The sequence below is a fragment of the Hyalella azteca genome, unplaced genomic scaffold (genome assembly GCF_000764305.2).
Source record: "Hyalella azteca isolate HAZT.00-mixed unplaced genomic scaffold, Hazt_2.0.2 contig13700, whole genome shotgun sequence".
NCBI lineage: Eukaryota > Metazoa > Arthropoda > Malacostraca > Amphipoda > Hyalellidae > Hyalella > Hyalella azteca.
This window is the reverse complement of record NW_025943612.1, coordinates 10,548-32,388: the sequence shown is the minus strand read 5'-3', so window position 1 is coordinate 32,388 and position 21,841 is coordinate 10,548. Positions and strand designations below refer to the sequence as shown.

The window sequence follows — 21,841 nt, the reverse complement described above, 5'->3', positions numbered from 1 at the left end:
ATTTGTTTCGGAAATTTTATTCCGTTCATTATGCTTGTTGGAAAAGAAAAGAGAAAAATTAATGAACTTTCCATTCATGATCTTCGATTTATTGAAGCTCGTAAAATAAATTCTATTGAACAATTGATATTTAGTAAGAAAAATTGTCTATTGATTTTGTGCACATGAGATACGATCACAAATAATATATTTTGATTATGAAGATTATAAAGTAACAATATGGAACTATAACGTGTCCGATGGCTCACAAGTTGATATGTTCAATCGAAGAATCTGACTTGCCGCGGTACGCCGTCTTGCACGAGACATTCCGGGAAAACCTGGAGCCATCACTCAAGAACCATCTCTCAGGAGCCACTACTCAGGAGCCATCACTCAGGAACCATCACTCAGGAGCCATCACACAGGAGCCATCACTCAGGAGCCATTTCTCATGAGCCATCACTCAGGAGCCATCTCTCAGGAGCCATCACTCAGGAGCCATCACTCAGGAGCCATCACTCAGGAACCATCACTCAGGAGCCATCACTCAGGAGCCATCACTCAGGAGCCATCACTCAGGAGCCATCACTCAAGAGCCATCACTCAGGAGCCATCACTCAGGAGCCATTTCTCACGAGCCATCACTCAGGAGCCATCACTCACGAGCCATCACTCAAGAGCCAACACTTTTGAGCCATCACTCAGGAACCATCTCTCAGGAGCCATCACTCAGGAGTCATCACTCAGGAGCCATCACTCGGGAGCCATCACTCAGGAGCCATCCCTCAGGAGCCATCCCTCAGGAGCCATCACTCAGGAGCCATCTCTCAGGTCCATCACTCGGTATTGTCCATATCTTGACAGACTTTCTCACCTACTGCACGAACAGAAAGCGTACGTAGCATTGATACGCCATTTTGTCAAACCGAACTCTGTCAGCATGATCCACACACAAGAGCGTTAATTTTTATTGATGCAGTTATTGTATTTTATATAATATTTATTGCAATAACAATTTTTATACAACTCATTTCTATGACGGATCCCAACAGCAATATTGTCTCGCTTTTATTGCTTTCTAATGAGGAAGTCTCGTCACTGCGACATTCAGTGCTTGTTCTCCTTGGAGTGAGAATTGCACATGCCTATAATAGTTTTCCACATAGCTTAGTGTATATTGCATTTGTATTCTTCGTCTTTCTCTACTCCAGGCTAACGAGTTCATGTCAATCCGTTCTTCCACGGGCGATATTTATTCCGTTAATCTGCCTGTGGGTATAAGCTTGCGCCGACACTGAATAACAATTGTCCAATTTTATGTTGAATCGGATTGTTCAATCCAATTCACCATCACCAAACGATGACAACTAAATCGGCTCCTCACAAATGTCAAAACCATTTCCTTGTTGTTAGTCAATAACGATTTTTGGTAAAAAATGGCATTTCGTAATGAATTATTAAAAAAATATTTTTTAATGAATGATTGTTGGTAAGGAATGATTTCGTTGATAATAAATACATTTATAGAATATGTGGAACCATTAGTTTGAGTTTTATTTAAAGATGTTGGGTGCACTTCGAATGTTCACAGAATTATTTGAAATTATTTTGTGTTTAAATTAGACTACGACCACTTCATTGTACCAGGTATTGCCTATGCATTAGAATTAGAATCTCCTTACCAGATATTCATCACTCGAAACTGGAATAAAATAACGCCATTTCGATTTTAATGAATCGTCTTTCCTAGTTTCATCATTATCATTAAAGGTATAAGATTCATTTTACATTTCATGTTAATGTTACAAAATTCATCTTTAATTTTATCCAAATTTTAAGCAAGTTTCAAAGATGTTTTTTATAAATTTCAATAAAAGCAATATAGTGATGCATTTTATATCATGAGGCACACTTCGGTTGCAAAACAACAAGATTAACTAATAATTTCAACCTATATCTTTAACAGTTCTATTATTTAGATCAATTGAAAATATTTTAATAATTTTTCTAATAGTCTCCAAGATTCAAGGAACGGGATATATCTCCCAAACTAATGAACGCAGCTAAATGAACGTGCGTTCGCCTAAATGTCATGCTTAGATCGAGATTATTTATTTTTATTTCGCTTTCGTTTTCAACTTATACGGTTATGCGGGATACAATTCACAGTGAACATAAAATACTTTTTACACTACCGAGCAGATTCGAACGTAACCTTGAATACACATTAATAACCACCTAGCGGTGATATCAAAGTCGTATAAACACTTTCAATTAGGGCTTCATTCGAGAGTTATTTGGCTGTACCGTTATTTTGGATTATTTTGAGTTCGAGCTGTGCCGTGATCGAGAGCGAACGCACGTGTTTGTGGTCCCAAATTTTTAGCTTTTACTGTGCTGTTTTGGATCTCTTTTTGCATGTATTTTTTTATGGACCGCGCCAGTCAATGACCGAATTTCAGTGAAGTTAGTAAAAGAAAGTGCGAAAGGAGAGAATAAGCGTATATTAAAAATGTTTTCAGCCCGAATAACGCGAGTTTATAGAGTGAGTGACGGAAACGTGTGCCGTATACCAGGACAGAAGGCAGTAAACCTTTTGTTTTCGCTTAAAATCAGCTTACATCTACCCTGAACACCTTAGGCTCGCCAAAACCAACCCACCGCTTTCTGAAAGCCGCGCTCTCGAGTTGGTAACAGAGTTTTACAGTACTTTGGATTTTTTTTACAATCTTACTTAACATCAATCAGTTTTTAACTTGTGTATTTTTAACTCATACATTTCATGATGGCTGGAAAAGAGGAAAAGGTTAATTGGGAAGGCTTTTATGCCAGTAAGACCAAATGCGAAAATCAAATCACAAAATGAGCGAGGGGTAATTAGTAAATTTTGCAAGCTGGTTTCGGTTAACGACGATGGCGCTTCAGTGGCCTGTGATCATTTCGGGGGTTTCATTTGCAATAGTTGTGCGAAGTTGAGCAAAACAGATCGCTCAGTTATTCGCAGATATGAGACAGTACACTGGTATTGTCAGGACTGCCAATAACCAGGCAACAAGGGCACTCATGAGCTGCTGGATAGAGAGTGAAGAAAATTTAACCCTCTTTGGTTTGGCGATCCCGAAAGTAATGCTTCGAAGACGAGTGAGAGAGTGGATTCCTGCGTTGCGTTTATTACTGATTGATGTGTCAAGGTACTTAACGTCGTTGTGGATATAACGGTATGCAAGGCGATTGAAAGACGTTACCACCTGTAGACCGCTGTTGGTGGCTGTGAAGGATACATCGCAGGTCGGGCATGTGCTTAAGGCTGCGAGAAACTAAGTGAATTCCCATAGTATAATTCAGTCTTTGTTAGAAAGATTCCTCTCCTTTAGAAAGAGCGGTTTTCTGCCAGAAATGTCTGGAAAGAAACAGGCGAAGAAAGGAAGAAAATCAAACAGTGGTTTACTCTCAAGAAGCCAAGATTTACCCAACCGCAGGTGTTTTGCCTCAGGAGTCGAAAGATATGTGAAGGAGAATGGTTACGTAGATAGAAATAGGAGTGTAAGTAGATATATTGGTAGTTTTAGAAATCCCAGCTCATAACAAAATACTTTAAAATGTTTTTACAAAAAGTCGTTAACTTACAAAAACAAAAGAAGTGAGGTTCTATCGGTGATGGAGAGCAAGTATCCAGACATTATTTGTTTTATAAAAACATTGCCTAAAAATCACGGTGCAAATATTGTACTAGTTGAGTTTCAGTTGCCAGGTTATGATTGTTTTCACAACATAGGCGAAGAGCAGTGCTGCAGAAGTGTGGAGTTGTGGGTCAAAACCCTTTATAGAGCTCAGTATGTGAAGTTGTCTAAAGAGCACCAATGCCAATCAGCTAGAGAATCAGTGTCTATCAGCTGTGTAATCAGCTAGCGAATCATTGTCCAGTCGTCTCTTGAAAGTTGCAAGGCATTGAAGAGCCTCGGTCCCACCACGGACAGTGATCCCTCAGGAAGAGTCTGTCCTCGATCTGGCCGCGGCTCGGTTATTAAATGGGGCAACCCTGCACAGCCTGCCCCTCCTTTCGTTGTAATGTGTCACTATTCTGGAGGTCTCACATTCAAAGTTGGGAGCCAGTCCGGTTATCATCTTCCAACTGTACAGTATGGTATACCTCTCTCTTCTCCTCTCCAGTGAGTACAGTCCCAGGTGTTTCATCCTGTCCCAGTAGTTCAGGTCCAGTTCCCTCATGCCGCTGATCCTGTCCGATTGAAGGTCCGCTGCACTGCCTCCAGTTTCCGCACCGCACCCGCCTTGAGCGGCGCCCAAAGCTGACAGCGGTATTCAAGATTGGGGAGCACCAGGGCTCTGAAGACTGTAATAATTGGCGCTGCTTCTCTTGTTTGAAATGTCCGCCAGATCCACCCATCCTTTGTCTCTTTCGCGCATCTATTTCGTCAATGTGGTCCTCGAACATGTCTTCAGTAAACATCAACACTCCGAGATATATCGAGATCTCGAACTAGATGCTTCTAGTCAATTTCTGTGCCATCCGATGCCAAGTAGCGATGTGGCATCCCGATCTCAGTGCCAACTCTGTATCTCATTACATCGAACTCGGTGCCGTTAAATTGCATGTTATTCGCCAGGGCCCAATCATAAATTGTCGACAAGTCGTTCTGTAACCTCTCGCATGCTATTTCCTCTGTGATCTCCATCAGCACTTTTGTATCGTCCGCAAATGACGATGAAGATGCGTGGGTGAGTTCGAAATCGGCGATGTGGATGAGAAAGAGGATCGGTCCAAGCGCCGAGCCCTGTGGCACATCGCTTTTCACTCTCGCTTCTCTCGATTCTGAGTTTTCAATTGCGACAGCTTCTACTCTATTTGTAAGGCAGTTGTGGATCCACCCTAACATATTTCCGCCTACCCCCAACAGTCTCAGCTTTCTGAAGAGCAACCCCATGGTCAACTTTGTCAAAGGCTTTAACAAAGTCCAGGTATACTACATCCACGCCAGCTCCCTCCTCCAGTAGGGTGATAAGGCGGTGATGGTGTTCCAGCAACTGTGACAAACAGGAACGATTTCGTCGGAAACCATGTTGTCCGTTATTATACAGGTCAGCCTCTTCCATGTACTGGACAAGCCTCCTGGCCACTATTTTCTCAAAAGCCTTGATCACCTGTGAGGTCGAGGTCACCGGTCTGTAATTTTGAGATCTGTCCCTCGAGGCTTCTCTGTAGATTGGCATTATCAGTCCCACTTTTAGGCCCTCAGGGCCTAAATTTGATGCCATCATCGAGGGTTTCAAGAGCATTGTGAGCGGGGCCTTTAGAGTTCAAACTCAGTTTCTTCAACAGCGCACCACCGGAATTCCATCCGGTCCTGGTGCTGAGAACGTCGTCAATTCTTTGATACTTATTTCCATTTCTTCTGGCCCAAACTCAATGTTCTCCAACCCCTTCTTCCTGGCAGATCCTGTAAAACTTCGATTTCATTCTCTTCCGTTGAGTAGCGGGGGTTACTGAAGACTGATTCAAACTTCGATCCCAGTAACTCACACATGCCCTGGTCATCTCCGACAAGGACATCGTTTTCCTTCAGCGGGTCCACTGGCGTCTTTATTTTAGTCATGGACTGTGCGTATTTAAGAAAGTGCTTCGGATTCTCTCTGATTACCTCCACTACTCGTTCCTCAGCAGTTTGTTCTTTTATCCTATGCAAGTCCTGCAACCTGAGTTCCATTTCATTGTGCAGCCTTCTCATAAGCGTCGTGTATAGATCACCAAACAGTTCCTCTGATGAAGATAAAGGATTAACAGTCATTTACCGAGCATGACTTTCCGTAGGTCACACACGTTGATAGTTGGTGATTTTAATCATCCAAAAATAGACTGGACATAAGGGATCCTCTCCTAGGAATGGGAAACACCCAGCATCATTGTTCATGGAGTATGTGAGAGACTCCTTTTTAGTCCAGCACATTTCCAAGCTGAGCCATTATAAGAGTAAACAGACTCCCAATATTTTATACCTGGTGTTTACAAGTGATGAATCAATGTTAGATGAGCTTCGTCACTAGGCTTCGTTGGGCAAAAGCCATCACCAATCATTGTTTTTCAGTATGAATTGCTGTACAGAAAAGACGCACCGGATGTGTGAGCCATTGAACTTTGCGAAAGGCGACTACGACAGACTCCGTGAAGCAATGAATGTGGTGCATAATTCGAACAGTATTAAGGACATGAATGTGGCTGAGCCATGGTCATTTCTCAAGGACTCGGTTATATCAGCAGTTGATGCGTGTGTACCTAAAATTAAGTTTGGTGAAGCTAAAATACTCAGTGGATGAACAGTAGAGTACTAGTTAAGCTGAAAGCCAAGAAGGAAGCCTCCCAGCGATGTTTACAGACTTGTAACGATGCTGATTGTAACCTATACACATGAGCTCAAAATCAAGCTAAAGAAAGCTGTCGCACTGCAGTACAAATCTTAAAAAAAATATATTGCCAAAAATGCAAAAAATAACCGGAAAGCCTTTTTTTCATAAGCTAGCACAAAGTGTAAGACGGACGACGGTATTTCTGATTTAAAAGTAGATCAACGAAAGATATCAATCAGATTTTCAACAGCGTATTCACAGGCGAGGACTTCCTGCTATTGAAGAGCGCCCATTGGGCTCAAAATAAGCAAGTTTTAAAATACAAGAAGATGAAGTTCTCAATCACCTAGTCGCCTAAATCTCGACAAATCATGTGAACCTGATGGCTAAGAACTGCCAGTTTTCCCAACTGGTACATCACTGGGTTTAGGACAAAAACACCCTGACGCTGAGGGCTGGTTGACTTCTCTGCAACTTGTTCCGCCGTAGTTAATCGACGGCCTCGCGGGATCTGCGTGACTCCTTGGCTTAGCGTCCTCTTTTACTATGTCGAGAGCTGATAAAGGACTCTCTGAATGAGGTCGAGTCGTCGTCGATTTCTAATGCATCCGCTGTTGTATTCTCCGTAAGCTTCGTTCCAGACTTCCAGCGCAAATCTCTCAGGGGCCATCTCTCAGGAGCCATCACTCAGGAGCCATCCCTCAGGAGCCATCTCTCAGGAGCCATCTCTCAGGAGCCATCACTCGGTACGTATTGTCCATATCTTGCCAGACTTTCTCACCTACAGCACGAACAGAAAGCGGACGTAGCATTGATACGCCATTTTGTCAAACCGAACTCTGTCAGCATGATCCACACACAAGATCGTTAATTTTTATTGATGCAGTTATTGTATTTTATATAATATTTATTGCAATAACAATTTTTATACAACTCATTTCTATGACGGATCAACAGCAATATTGTCTCGCTTTTATTGTTTTCTAATGGGGAAGTGTCGTCACTGCGACATTCAGTGCTTGTTCTCATTGGAGTGAGAATTGCACATGCCTATAATAGTTTTCCACATAGCTTAGTGTATATTGCATTTGTATTCTTCGTCTTTCTCTACTCCAGGCTAACGAGTTCATGTCAATCCGTTCTTCCACGGGCGATATTTATTCCGTTAATCTGCCTGTGGGTATAAACTTGCGCCGACACTGAATAACAATTGTCCAATTTTATGTTGAATCGGATTGTTCAATCCAATTCACCATCACCAAACGATGACAACTAAATCGGCTCCTCACAAATGTCAAAACCATTTCCTTGTTGTTAGTCAATAACGATTTTTGGTAAAAAATGGTATTTCGTAATGAATTATTAAAAAAATTTTTTTTTAATGAATGATTGTTGGTAAGGAATGATTTCATTAATAATGAATACATTTATAGAATATGTGGAACCATTAGTTTGAGTTTTATTTAAAGATGTTGGGTGCACTTCGAATGTTCACAGAATTATTTGAAATTATTTTGTGTTTAAATTAGACTACGACCGCTTCATTGTATCAGGTATTGCCTATGCATTAGAATTAGAATCTCCTTACCAGATATTCATCACTCGAAACTTGAATAAAATAACGCCATTTCGATTTTAATGACTCGCCTTTCCTAGTTTCATCATTATCATTAAAGGTATAAAATTCATTTAAAATTTCATGTTAATGTCACAAAATTCATCTTTAATTTTATTCAAATTTTAAGCAAGTTTCAAAGATGTTTATTATAAATTTCAATAAAAGCAATATAGTGATGCATTTTATATCAAGAGGCACACTTCGGTTGCAAAACAACAAGATTAAATAAAAATTTCTACCTATGTATATCTTAAACAGTTCTATTATTTACATCAATTGAAAATATTTTAATAATTTTTTCTAATAGTCTCCAAGATTCAAGGAACAGGATATATCTCCCAGACTAATGAACGCAGCTAAATGAAAGTGCGTTCATTAGGACCTGAATGTCATGTGTAGGTCGGTAGGTCGAGATTATTTATTTTTATTTGTTTTCTTTTCCAACTTATACGGTTATGCGGGATACAATTCACAGTGAACATAGAATACTTTTTAAACTACCGAACAGATTCGAATGTAACCTTGAATACACGTTAATAACCACCTAACGGTGATGTCAAAGTAGTGTAAACATTTTCAATTAGGGCTTCATTCGCGAGTTCTTTGGCTGTACCGTTATTTTGAATTATATTGAGTTCCAGCTGTGCCGTGATCGAGAGCGGACGCACGTGTTTGTGGTTCCAAATTTTTAGCTTTTACTGTTCTGTTTCGGAGCTCTTTTTGCATGTATTTTTTATGGACCGTGTCAGTCATTGACCGAATTTCAGTGAAGTTAGTAAAAGAAAGTGCGAAAGGAGAGAACAAGCGTATATTAAAAATGTTTTCATCTTGAATAACGCGAGTTATAGCGTGAGTGAGGGAAACGTGTGCCGTATCAGGGCAGAAGGCAGTAGAGCCTTTGTTTTCCCCCAAGCTCAGCTCACCTCTAACCTGAACACCTCACGCCCGCCAACATCAACCCACCGCTTTCTGAAAGCCGCTACTCTTGAGTTGGTAACAGAGTTTTACAGTACTTTGGATTTTTTTTTACAATCTTACTTAACATCACTCGGTTTTTAACTTGTGTATTTTTAGCTCTTGCATTTCATGATGGCTGGACAAAGAGGAAAAAGTTAATTGGGAAGACCTTTAGTTCAGTAAAACGAAATGCGAAAATCAAATCACAAAATGAGCGAGGGGAAATTAGTAAATTTTGCAAGCTGGTTTCGGTTACGACAATGGCGCTTCAGTGGCCTGTGAACGTTTCGGGGTTTTCATTTGCAATAGTTGTGCAAAGTTGAGCAAAACCGATTGCTCATTTATTCGTAGATATGAGACAGTCCACTGGTATTGTCAGGACTGCCAAAAACCAGCACATAGCGCTGTAAAAAGCGGAAAGACTGTGGAAGAGAAATGCTTTTCTATGTTCTCAGTCTATAAGGCCGAAATGGAAGAGACTAACAAGAAAGAGTTGAGAAAGAGAGCCGAAATGGAAGAGAATCACATGACAGAGTTGATCTTGTTGCGTATTGAATTAAACTCATTACGGAACGAGCTGATGGAAATGAAGGCTCATCTCCACAAAACAGAAAAGAGCGATAACACAGAAGGTAAGGGCCGCAAAGAGGTCATCTCAGATTTCGCCAACGAGGGCACTCATGAGCTGCTGGATAGAGAGTGAAGAAAATTTAACCTTGTTTGGTTTGGCGTTCCCGAAAGTAATTAATGCTTCGAAGACGAGTGAGAGAGTGGATTCCTACGCTGCGTTTATTACTGGTTGATGTGTCAAGGCACTTAACGTCCCCAGCAGACATTCGGCGGTTGAATCAACGTTGAATCAACATTGAATTAACTACCTATTACGACGTTCATATCGGGGTGAAAGGAGGTTTATAATGAAAATTGAAGCAATATCTTTCATTAAACGTCGTACTGACGTTACAATGCAACGTTGAATCAATGTTGCTACTACGACGTTGCTGCAAAGTCGAATTCTATGGTTGAATCGACGTTGAAACAACTACTTATTACGACGTTGAGATCGCGGTGAAAAGAGGTTTAGAATGAAAATTGAAGCAACGTCTCATGAAACGTCGTACTGATGTTACAATGCAACGTTGAATCAATGTTACTACTACGACATTGCTGCAACGTCAAATTCTCTAGTTATATCAACGTTGAAGAACCAATCTGTTTTTCGTCCGTAGCAGGATTCGAACCCGGGATCGCTGGAGACCGCGCGACGCCTTATAGCAACCTTGACCACTGCAGCTCGCGCGTATGAGCAATAGGAATAAACTAAAGAATAGTTCGAATCCTTGAAAATTGAAATGAATTCTCTGTTCATTAATCATTCACTTATACATATGTATTTCATTCAATGTTGGTGTGATTAGTTTACATTATTACATAACATTAGTTCCATGCTGGTAAATAGCTCAACATTCAACGTACCGATAACCACCATTTGTCAACGTTGAAATAAGGTTGTACTACGTCCGTTCTAGTTTTGGTCAGATTTCGACGTTGATCGGACGCTTAAAAATAAATAAACATTCAACGTACCAATATCGACGTTGTTTAAACGTTGAAATAAGGTTGTTTTGAGTCCGTTCTAGTTTTGTACCGGCATAGAACAGGCAGAGCAGGCACAGAACAGACAGAGCAGGCATAGAACAGACAGAGCAGGCATAGAACAGGCAGAGCAGGCATAGAACAGGCAGAGCAGGCATAGAACAGACAGAACCGGCATAGAATTAACAGACAGAGTAGGCATAGAACAGACAGAGCAGGCAAAGAACAGACAGAGCAGGCATAGAACAGACAGAGCAGGCATAGAACAGTCAGAGCAGGCACAGAACAGACAGAGCAGGCAAAGAACACACAGAGCAGGCAAAGAACAGACAGAGCAGGCATAGAACAGACAGAACAGGAATAGAACAGGCTGAGCAGGCATAAAACAGGCAGAGCAGGCATAGAATTGGCAGAGCAGGCATAGAACAGACAGAGCAGGCATAGAACAGACAGAAGCAGGCATAGAACAGACAGAGCAGCAGGCATAGAACAGACAGAACAGGAATAGAACAGGCTGAGCAGGCATAAAACAGGCAGAGCAGGCATAGAATTGGCAGAGCAGGCATAGAACAGACAGAGCAGGCATAGAACAGACAGAATAGGCATAGAACAGACAGAGCAGGCGAAGAACAGACAGAGCAGGCATAGAAGAGACAATGCAGGCACAGAAAAGAGAGAGCAGGCGCAGAACAGGCAGAGCAGGCATAGAACAGACAGAACAGGCATAGAGCAGACAGAGCAGGCAAATAACAGACAGAGCAGGCATAGAACAGACAGAGCAGGCACAGAAAAGACAGAGCAGGCGCGGAACAGGCAGTGCAGGCACAGAACAGTCAGAGCAGGCAAAGAACAGACGAGCAGGCACAGAACAGTCAGAGCAGGCAAAGAACAGACAGAGCAGGTACAGAACAGACAGAGCAGGCACAGAACAGTCAGAGCAGGCATAGAACAGACAGAGCTGTTTCAGAACAGACAGAGCAGGCACAGAACAGGCAGAGCAGGCACAGAACAGGCAGAGCAGGCACAGAACAGATAGAGCAGGAACAGAACAGACAGAGCAGGAACATAACAGACAAAGCAGGCACAGAACAGGCAGANAACAGGCAGAGCGGGAACATAACAGGCACTATATATAAGCAGGCACAGATTTCGTCTCTACTGCAGACATTTCAGCTCTTCTTCTGCTATGTCAGTCCCATAGGCGTTGACGGCCAGCTCTGATTCCGGCCGTAAATCTTACCTAAACTCAAATATTCGCCATTGATTAACGATCAAACAGTACACGAAATAGACGTGTAGTTACGAATGTATCCTTAATTGTCTTCGTCGGCAACGCGTCTTGATCTGTAATGTTTGAGCAGGGGATAAAAAGGCGTGTGAATTGAACGCATTTATTGCTGTCACGAATATATTATGAGACCTACAGCAACATAAGAGATAAGTGCCAGATGAGTAGAATGCTCGTCGGGTACGACTCGATTACATAAAGCGTGTGGCGAGTAAGACATGAGTACGTGAATAATGCGCCGCCTGATTTGTTTAAAAGCGGGCATCAGGAAGGTGCGGTGAATACCAGGGCACGGAAGGAGGGAGTTAATTAAACTCTAATTGGCAGTGCATTCATGAGCAACAACTGCCCCAGTACGGCAGCACATTAATGGGTGACATTTGTCCCATTACAGCAGCGCATGAATGGGCGGCAATTGCCTCATTACGGCAGCGCATGAATGGGCGGCAAGTGCCTCATTACGGCAGCGCATGAATGGGCGGCAAGTGCCTCATTACGGTTGTGCATGAAGGGGTGGGAATTGCTGCATTACATCACGCCAATTACGGTCATTACGACCAAGTAAACGATCAAATTTAGGGAATTGAGCCCCAAAGCCGGGGACTGCAGGGAAGGAATGTAAATTAAACGCTAGAATTTTACCCAAACACAATTGTTTATTGTCTCAGTCGAATCAATTAATACCTTATTACGCTCGTATAAAACCAACACAAAATCTGTGCCAAACTATAAGAAAACCACTCAAAATCAAAGTAGCGATCGAACAGCGGACGTGGCAGATTGTTCATTTGGACAAATTGAATCTAAACCAAACACAGAACGAATAACGACAAATTTATCCTAAAAACTTCAACTATATACAACATGTAGCGAAAACATCTACACATATTACATAATATGGTTACTTCGAATAGGATCTGTACAGGATCTCAACCCGATGCATGTTATATGAAAAAATACGAATCGTTGTCTTTTGCGAGCTGGAAATAAATTCATTAACTATTGCCTTTCCGTAAGTTGTGCCATCACTTCACACTCTAAAGTAACGGCACTCGTGCGTGGCATCACCACTTCACACAGCTAAAGTAACAAGGATTTAGGAGTTAATATCGACAATGAGTTGAAATTTTCTCAGCATATTGAAGGTCAAGTTAATAAAGCCAATAAACGACTTGGACTGATCAGACGCTCTTTCCAGTTCCTAGATTTAGAAACCATGAAGCAGTTGTTTGTTGCTGTCGTGCGCCCGAACCTAGAGTTTGGAAACGTTGTGTGGTCACCGAAATTTGAAAAGGACAAAAATTTAGTAGGGAGTGTTTAAAGACGCGCAACAAGGAAAGTTCCGGGCTTGAAAGGCAAGTCCTATATGAGGAAAGATTAAAGATTATGAAGCTTCCAAGCCTCCGTTATCGACGTCTGCGTGGGGACCTCATTGAAGTATACAAGTATACCCATGGCTTATACAAGGTCCCAGAAGGATTACTAGAATTTGAAACAAGAACCAACACCAGGGGCCACGGCTATAAGCTAAAAAAACAGCGTTGGAACACATCCATGCGACAACATTTCTTCTCGCTTCGAGTCACCGACATGTGGAACAGCCTCCCTGATAGATGGCATCACCACTTCACACAGCTAAAGTAACAGCACTCGTGCATGGCATCACCACTTCACACAGCTAAAGTAACAGCACTTGTGCATGGCATCACACAATAAGCGAGATACAATGGGTGGCATCTCATCACGTCTTCAAGGTTGCCAAAAGTCCAGCGTTGCCCACACCCCGTAAGCCCCATCTTTTTCTATGAGGTATTTCTGATTATTTCTGCATATATTTTCTATCACTGTTCATATAACGCCGCGTCTAAGTCACATCCCTCTCCGAGGCGCAGTCACATCCCTCTCTGAGGCGCAGTCACATCCCTCTCTGAGGCGCAGTCACAACTAAGTTCAAAAATATGACTTCAGAAGAATATAAATTTTAGTTTGTGTGGAATTGTAATCCCCCGCTCGAGGTGAAGGCTGCGGTGATCATGTATGTGATGTTGCTGAGATGGGGGGACGCGTGGGGTGACGATGGGGGCAAATATTCACGAACTAATTGTGCAAGAATTCACGAACTAATTGTGCCCTGTTTGCACAATTATTTCGTGAATAGGAAGAAGAACCCCGCCTTGAAGGTCTTGGCCAGCGCCTGGCCTCGCAGAGTGAATGTTGTATTGCCACTTCCGCTCTGCAGGGAACAGTCACATTAAGTCGTGTTTAGAGCGACACTGTGTTATTGTCCTCAATAAAAGGCAACGCTGGCCTAGGATCATTAGGTCTACAGTTTACATTAACTTTATATGCATTATATGCATTATTTATATAATATAGTTTGCGGGTAAATTATTAATCATAGAGGGTTTAGAAAAAAAATCATTATTATAATTTTTGTATTTACTGACGATACTTAAGGAACGGAAACCAAATTATTCAATTCGGCTCGATTGAGTTTGATTGCATGGAGGCTGAGGAAATGGACTTCCTCGTGCGGATTTAGTGGAGGTAAATTATTAAATTGTGCCGACACTAGGACTGAAGTGCAGAAGGACCCTCTGGGAGTTACGATGAATGAGTTTAATTCAAGACATCGGTGCGATTTATCGTGAACTATTATGTCATATTTCTTCTGGAAAGAGTTACAAGAAAACCTAATCGAAAAAAAAAACTTAATTGACATGGACACCAAAACCCTCCCTTTCACTGACCACACCATCGCTGCACATGTCGGCGTCGAGCGTGGTACCGTAAGTAGCGCGCAGCATGTAGCCGTCGCAGGCTGCGGCAGCGCCCTTGAAGTGTGCTCCAGTAAAGGTAAAGTAAAGAGAAGTTGATGTGAAAGTAACGGTGCAGTCGTAGGATGGACCGTCTGGGAATGCCTTGCACCCGAATCCAGGGTGTGAGTACACAACAACGTATTGTGACTTGGAGATGTCAGCCGTAAGTTCAATGGTCTTGCCGCATTCGTTCACTGCGGAGACAAATTAGTGAAATGATCTCGGTGTGACTGAATACAATTTATTACTCTTTTTCTATGACATGGAAAGGAAAATTAGACTGAGTTTGCTGCTCACGACTACAGCTTAGCCTGGGCAGAGAGCACAACGTGTTGGCAGCATTGATCACTTGGCAGCGCTTCATCTCACACTTCAGTAAGCCCGAGTAAAATTTGCTATAATGAAACGGGTTTGGTATAATGATTGCATCGCCTCGTGTTGACTCACATCGTCAGGTATCGGCTGAGGCCAAGCAAGGACACATCAAAGTAATTATCTGGCATACCAACCTCACCAAATGCTCTCAATGCCGCGTAGTGTAGCGCGCAAGACGCTAAATGATGTAGATGTGACGTATGGGTATATAATGGCACAGAACTGATTATTATTACATTATAATTTAGTTAAGGCTAATATTTACATTCACATCGCTCAAGTGGTGACAAGAACGTAGAAAATTAGTGAAACGAATAAATAATGTATAATTAATAAAAAAGTAATAATATTGAATAAATGATTAATCATTTTAATTGATAATATAATCAGTGCATGGCGAGAAAAAATTCAGAATTTTCTTTCTATGTACATGAAATGCAGACTTGAGCACTGCAATTTCATGCTTAGGAGCTGCTATATAGTCTCCAGATCCACAATGAGCTACACCTGCTATAAAAAATATAAACTATGGCAGTTGTACAATTTGAAAAAAATCATCTGGGAAATCATAATTGTTTTATCTCATTTACCTCTTCACTGTAAATGACGTAAGGTTTTTGGGACAATATTTGCCACTGCGGTACGCATTATTCAACACGGTAGAAAATTTCATACCGAAAAATTTTCCATAAATATTTTTTAATGCACGGTGCAGAAGAAAGTGATAATAATATCAGCAAATATATATAATTAAACTTAATGCAGTCCCACAGAACGAGCTCGGTTAGCGAGTTTATTACCAGTGGCTAGGGCAGCACAACTCAGCACATTCCAGAGCTGAAAGTATCGTGGTTGTAAGAGCTTTAAGTGTTTATTTCAGATCGAACTGAACTTGTTCTGTATTTGGTGGCTAAAATAATACGACAACGACTATCAATTATATATGGAATCGATTGTCATTTAAATACTAGTACAATTATATATATGATCAATTTGAAATTATGTAGTACTTATGAATGATATACTTGAAAAGAATCATTTCATGGTTAGAGGGCTGTGTGCCAACATGCCCGTGCTATATTGGAGCTTTTATCCACAATGCCTAAAGTGTGGAGAAATCAAGGGGTCTTGACGTAGATTATACTTTAGTTAAAATACCGAACACTCTGCGTGACTGATACTCACGCAGGTAGTAAGTTGGAAACGTTCCGTTGGCGAGGACAGGTAATCCGCATGGAGAGTCGGTGACGCAAGAAGCCAAGTCCAGTTCGAATTTTCCAGAACTTCTGTAGGTGCCATCGTCTTGAGGAAAGAAGTAGAATAACGCTGCTGCCACTGGGTCTGGCGGGATTAAATGAATTAGTGGATTTGATGACTCTTCAATTGGTGCATTTCGGTGCTAAGATCCTGGGATGGACAAGCTGTGGTCGGCAGTTTTGAGGTGATAGGTCAAGGTCTCTATAGCGAGCTTCGTTGCTTGGAGAAAGCTGTGACAAGAACTTTGCATCGATAAATGCCAAAGAAATTACCTTAGAAATATAGAGTGCTCGCAAAAATGTCCTCAAAAAGTACTTTGAGTTATATGTTTTCCATTACAATTCTAATGAAAGGCATGACACTGCAGATTGAACTGTCTAACGCCTACACTAAATAGTAGGAACAAAAAAAAACGGCGCGCATCTTCGGCAAGCGAGAATAGATATCACACATAAGGGCGCATCATAATAGAGATCAAGGGCTCATCATAGTAGAGATAAAGGGCTCATCATAAAAGAGATTGAGGGTTCATCATATATTAGAGATAAAGGGCTCATCATAATAGAGATCTACGGTTCATCATCATAGAAGAGATAAAGGGCGCATCATATGAGAGGGGGCGCATCATAATAGAGATCAAGGGCTAATCATAGTAGTGATAAAGGGCTCCTCAAAATAGGGATCGAAGGTTTCACCGATGATAAAAATAGTTTTGTGCACTAGTAATTTTTATTCCAATTAAGCTCCGAGTGTCTTTTTAACACGTTAACTCCGAAGATGTTCATATACGTGTCACGAATTGTATTTCTCTTGGACGTAGTGGTACATATAATTCCGGATCGCAAGATATGGCCTAAAAACGCAATGCCCTGGAACAATGAAGGCCTAAAAAATCCTATAACTCAATATGTACTATGTACTAGTATATTTGTAGGTTCCGGTGTAACAATTCCATTTCTTTTTTTGCAGGTTTTAAAATTTAATTTGAAAGTACCATTTTCATTAATTATAGCCGACCACCGCAATTGAAAAAAACTAAATCGCAGAATTTTCCCGCATAAAAATACCGTTTGGCAACCCTGTTCAAAATAGAACATAAATTGAAATAATAGTTCAGGATGAAGTAATCGGGCTCAACGTGTTAGATATGTATTTATGATCGCAAATGATATAACGGGGGAAAATTTTTCGATCATAACTTATTAGTGTCGAGAACGTTGAGTTACCTATAATGATTTTATTATGATTAGTTGAAACGTCAAATAGAAAGATTATTTATGAAACTCTGATTAAAGTTTTAAATAGAAGCAAGACGACTTCATCAAAAAACTGGTGTCTCACACTAAGGTTGAAAGAATGAAGAAAATTCTGTTCTGTCGACACCCCATTACACGCGGACTTATGGCTTAACTTGAGATTCGTTTGAAAAAACAAATATTCATTCGGTAATATCATCTTGGCCAGTATGTGATTTTGTTCCCAACCATCGCGATCACAGGAGTGCCGAGTGTGGAGCAAAGAATCATGGTAACAAATATGAGAAAAAATATGGTTTCTTAACAGTGACTAGTATTCAGAAAGAGAAGTTTAGCTGGACTCGTGAGGGAGAGGATAGATGAATTTTGTCCTATTTGGCAAATGGTAATTGCATCACGAATTATTGTCAACTTACCGTCAAGTGTCGATATAATTTGGCTTTGAATGACATCCGAAAAGAAATTCACAAGCGTGTACTGCTTATATCTGGTGTTCCCAATCGTGACGTTGACGTAGGGAGCAGCGCCTGTTGAAGTTCGCTTTTTTAAATATTTCATAAATAAAGGCAAGCTGCCAGCGAGAAATGCGGTTAGCATGGCCAGTACACGACAATACAAAACATCCTACGTATCCTCGAACGTCCTGCTTGCCTTCTAGCCGCGCTAGTTGCCACGTCACCAGATAAGCCGCACTAGATAATCGCCTCAGAATTGGCCAATTTTCTGATCGTACAGTCGCACGCACTCTGCCGAATCGAAGAGCTGAAGGCTTGGACATGTGAGGTCTGTCAAACCTATTTTAAGCGATCAATCAAATTTCCAGTTTAATGAAGTACGCAAAGACTGTATCACTTTACCGTTTGAGTATCATGCCTAAAACTATTCGTTGTCGTCAGATTTTTATAGATTCGTCTATGAATCTCCACTCGCGTCAATGCAGAAAGTGGAAGCCAATTGTCAATAATTATTCGCGTCAGCACAGAACATGCATGAAAATATCGTAATTAGTCCTGTACTTACCAAAACTTCCTAGAATTAAATATCACTGTAATCTGCATGTGATTTCTTAATATTGTCATTATAAAACCTTTTCCATAATGATATTCGAGACCAACATCAAGCCGCTCGATCGCGACCGTCAACAAGCCTCGCTTGACCAACAGTAAGCCGCTCGAGACCAACATAAAGTTCCAACCCACTTATGAGCTACACAAAACCGCTCTGTAAGCCTATCTTGATCAACGTCAAGCCATTCTTCACCAACATCAAGCTGCTCTCAACCAGACCTGAAAATTTTTCTAATAACATCTTACTTTGCTCTTGAAGTAAAAATCAACAGCGTTAGTGCTGCAAACGGTAGCTAAAGGCTCTTTCAAACAGCAGATATTCACGCGACACGGGCGCATGCTCAACCGTGCTGATGTGCGTCCACAAGATGCTCGACTGTATACAAGATGCGCGTCCACAAGATGCTCGACTGTATACAAGATGCGCGTCCACAAGATGCTCGACTGTATACAAGATGCGCGTCCACAAGATGCTCGACTGTATACAAGATGCGCGTCCACAAGATGCTCGATTGTATACAAGATGCGCGTCCACAAGATGCTCTACTGTATACAAGATGCGCGTCCACAAGATGCTTGACTGTATACAAGATGCGCGTCCACGAGATGCGCGACTGATGCACAACATCACTACTCATATGCTCGTATTCACCAACTGTCAAGACATTAGTAAAAATTATAAACAAATACTGATTTGCAGGAACACGTGTGAATGTTTACGTAGTCAGGCGCATACCTGCAAAGGCGCGCTCACTTACATTCACTTGAACATTAAACAGAGATACTGTACCTCCTGACCTAAACTCCCCACACGCTCACTTTTATAAACACATGAGCATTAAACGGAGATACGACATGACCCAAACTCCCCCAATCGCTTATATACTGATGTAAACAAACCTCCCACACACATATAGGTATATTAAAGAAGCACACACAAGTAGCTGCCCTAACACTCAATACACTTATAGCGCAAAACACAGCACACAACGCTTACAAACAGAGCCATCCGACAGGTCCTGTTTGCAGTTACAGGCGGGGTTCGGACTTAGTGCGGGAGCTGGGCTTTGTGGGGGAGTTGGGCTTTATGAAGGGTCTGACTGGAATGGTAGGCTGCGTACGAGGATTGGACATTGCGCGAAGGTTGTAATCGAGGTTGGGTTCTAGGATTTAGTTTCACTATATAGCGCAGTGATTAGCGCAACTGTTTGTGTGATGGCAGTGGCATCGAAAAGAGTGGAGCTAGCCGTGGGTCCGAGCATTGGAAAGATCAGTTCATTTGCCGTTATCGCTGGCGGGCGGAGCTTGGTAGCCGTCAAAGCTGGTCCTTGTAGCATGCCTTGGGTTGATGTCACTAAATGAACTCATCGTTCTTGATGCCTTATAGGGAGACTTTGAGGTCCTATAATATATTTATGCAAGGAATTTAAAAGCAAAGAAAACGCCAAGAAAATTCACCATATCGATATTGAAAACGTTTCGGAGTCCAGCTCCATCATCAGTTCGACTAAACTAAAAATGAATAAAATCACTTTAAAAGTCAAAATTCAAAGACAGACATAAAACCTAAACAAGACCTAACATTATATAGCGGACAGAAGTGGAAGTCTTTGCTCCACAACTCAGCGGGCCAGGGCGGCCTGTAACCACGTTGACCTGCGGATGAACGTGTGCGAGTTACTCCCTCGCTGTGGGTGGGTTTTATTGCTAATTGAGTTCCTCGCTGCAAGCAGCTAGACGGCTGAGTTCATGCAGTTCTAGTTTAGAGTAGCCGAGCTGACCCAGGAGCTGTAAGACTGGGCATTGATCTAATCGGCAAGCGTTGCACATTACCCGATTTGAAGTCGCCGTTTACGCTCAATTTTCATAAGAAAGATATGTGACGAACTAATCTTGAATCCCCGAATAACTAATTAATCGCGTCACCTCAGAAATTCGGATGGTTCAATTGTCACGTCCACCAATGACCGGAAATTTAATGCAACTTCCCTATTGGCCAAATCAGCATAAAGCTTGGACCGAGCGGATAGTCAACTCAAACAAACGTTTTAAATTTATTAAAGATAAACGGCAAATTAAACTAAGCAAATCAAACTAACCATGTTACAGAGGTGCGGCATATGCGTTAAACGAACATAAATTAAATGCGGAGGAAGCTAAAGTGCGAAGAGAGCAAAATGCGAGGAGAGAGCTTACGCATGGAGATCTAAGAAAACGCACGATCCTACAACAGAAAACAGAAAGTAAATATCTACGCATGACAAGTCGTTATATACACAAATTATATACACAAAAATCACTATATTCCATCAAGTATTCCAAGCTAAATTTCACCACCATAGCACGCAACTCACCCTGGCGTCTGAGTCCAAATCCTATAAGAGAGGAACCAGGACGCAAGTCGGGATCGGCATTGTATCTGACGGCTATACTCAATTTAACACCCACGTCAGAGTCGGTCCTACTTAAACTTCGTAGTCTGACATACAGTAGTGGGAAATTTGCAGCAACACTTCATTAGAAGATATCAGTTTTGTTCTAATCATACCTTTCAGATGGATCACTCGGTACTAAGTACGTCGTTTGATATAACAAAAAATGAGGACGACGTTTTTGCTTCATTCCAAGGTAACCAAAATCTTCATTATCAACAGTATAAATAGGTAAAAATTGGCACGAAAAATTACAGAACATGGCTACGGCTGTTGTACTCACGCTGTCAGGATACGAAGCCGTGGCGAGTCCAAGGCCCAACACCTGCAACACAAAAAGCGCTATGATGTCAAATAGAGACAAATGCCCGCAGAAACTGCTCAAGATAAACCAGCATGAAGAGGAAGATTCGTGAAGCTTTTGGTGGACAGATTATTATGTTCGGCGGGGGTACATTTTGTCGTTATTGTAAAGCTGCTAATTATTGATTCTACAGTTGCAGAATCTCATCCAACTACATGGATAGAAGTAACATATTAAAGGTAAAAATCGTTGTAAACCTCATACAAATGTGTCCAAGATCACTCAATCTCTTTTCGAGAAGACTTTCTGTATTGGTTAGCAGCTGGCAAGACTGACATCAAAGAGGCAGGTTCATTTACTTACAACTACGATGAAAGCAAATCAATCCAGCTGGTGCATTACTAGCGAAAAGAAAACACAGATATTGCACAAGTACAAGAGAAATTAAAAATAGCTTATCGATCTTGTTTCTCATTCATAATTGTGACCTCACATGCCCATTGCCTTTCATAAACACTAGCAGATGATCC

General features: G+C 41.5%; 2 protein-coding genes across 2 annotated transcripts; one reads left to right on the top strand and one right to left on the bottom strand.

Annotated features, from left to right (window-relative positions):
• The first annotated feature begins 33 nt into the window (after positions 1-33).
• On the top strand, positions 34-7,678 carry LOC108682724 (zinc finger protein 782-like). The gene is made up of 2 exons (XM_018171957.2): positions 34-813; positions 7,006-7,678. Exons 1-2 carry the CDS (start codon positions 434-436, stop codon positions 7,211-7,213), a joined length of 588 nt encoding a protein of 195 aa, XP_018027446.1. The 5' UTR covers positions 34-433; the 3' UTR covers positions 7,214-7,678.
• Positions 7,679-13,944: 6,266 nt separating this feature from the next.
• Positions 13,945-19,488, bottom strand: LOC108682722. Its single transcript, XM_018171954.2, has 6 exons — positions 19,476-19,488; positions 19,123-19,230; positions 17,925-18,035; positions 16,181-16,336; positions 14,552-14,814; positions 13,945-14,034 (listed from the first exon to the last, which is right to left on the bottom strand). Exons 1-6 carry the CDS (start codon positions 19,486-19,488, stop codon positions 13,945-13,947), a joined length of 741 nt encoding a protein of 246 aa, XP_018027443.1.
• Positions 19,489-21,841: the final 2,353 nt, after the last annotated feature.

What these genes read in the sequence shown, in the direction of transcription:
- LOC108682724 (XM_018171957.2), top strand. Translation starts at nt 434, where the DNA reads ATGAGCCATCACTCAGGAGCCATCTCTCAGGAGCCATCACTCAGGAGC. An exon ending in ACTCAGGAGCCATCTCTCAG is followed by an intron (nt 814 to 7,005) that starts GTCCATCACTCG and finishes CAAATCTCTCAG; the next exon opens with GGGCCATCTCTCAGGAGCCA.
- LOC108682722 (XM_018171954.2), bottom strand. An exon ending in GTTTCCAACTTACTACCTGC is followed by an intron (nt 14,815 to 16,180) that starts GTGAGTATCAGT and finishes TTGTCTCCGCAG; the next exon opens with TGAACGAATGCGGCAAGACC. An exon ending in ACATGTGCAGCGATGGTGTG is followed by an intron (nt 14,035 to 14,551) that starts GTCAGTGAAAGG and finishes TGTTCCCTGCAG; the next exon opens with AGCGGAAGTGGCAATACAAC.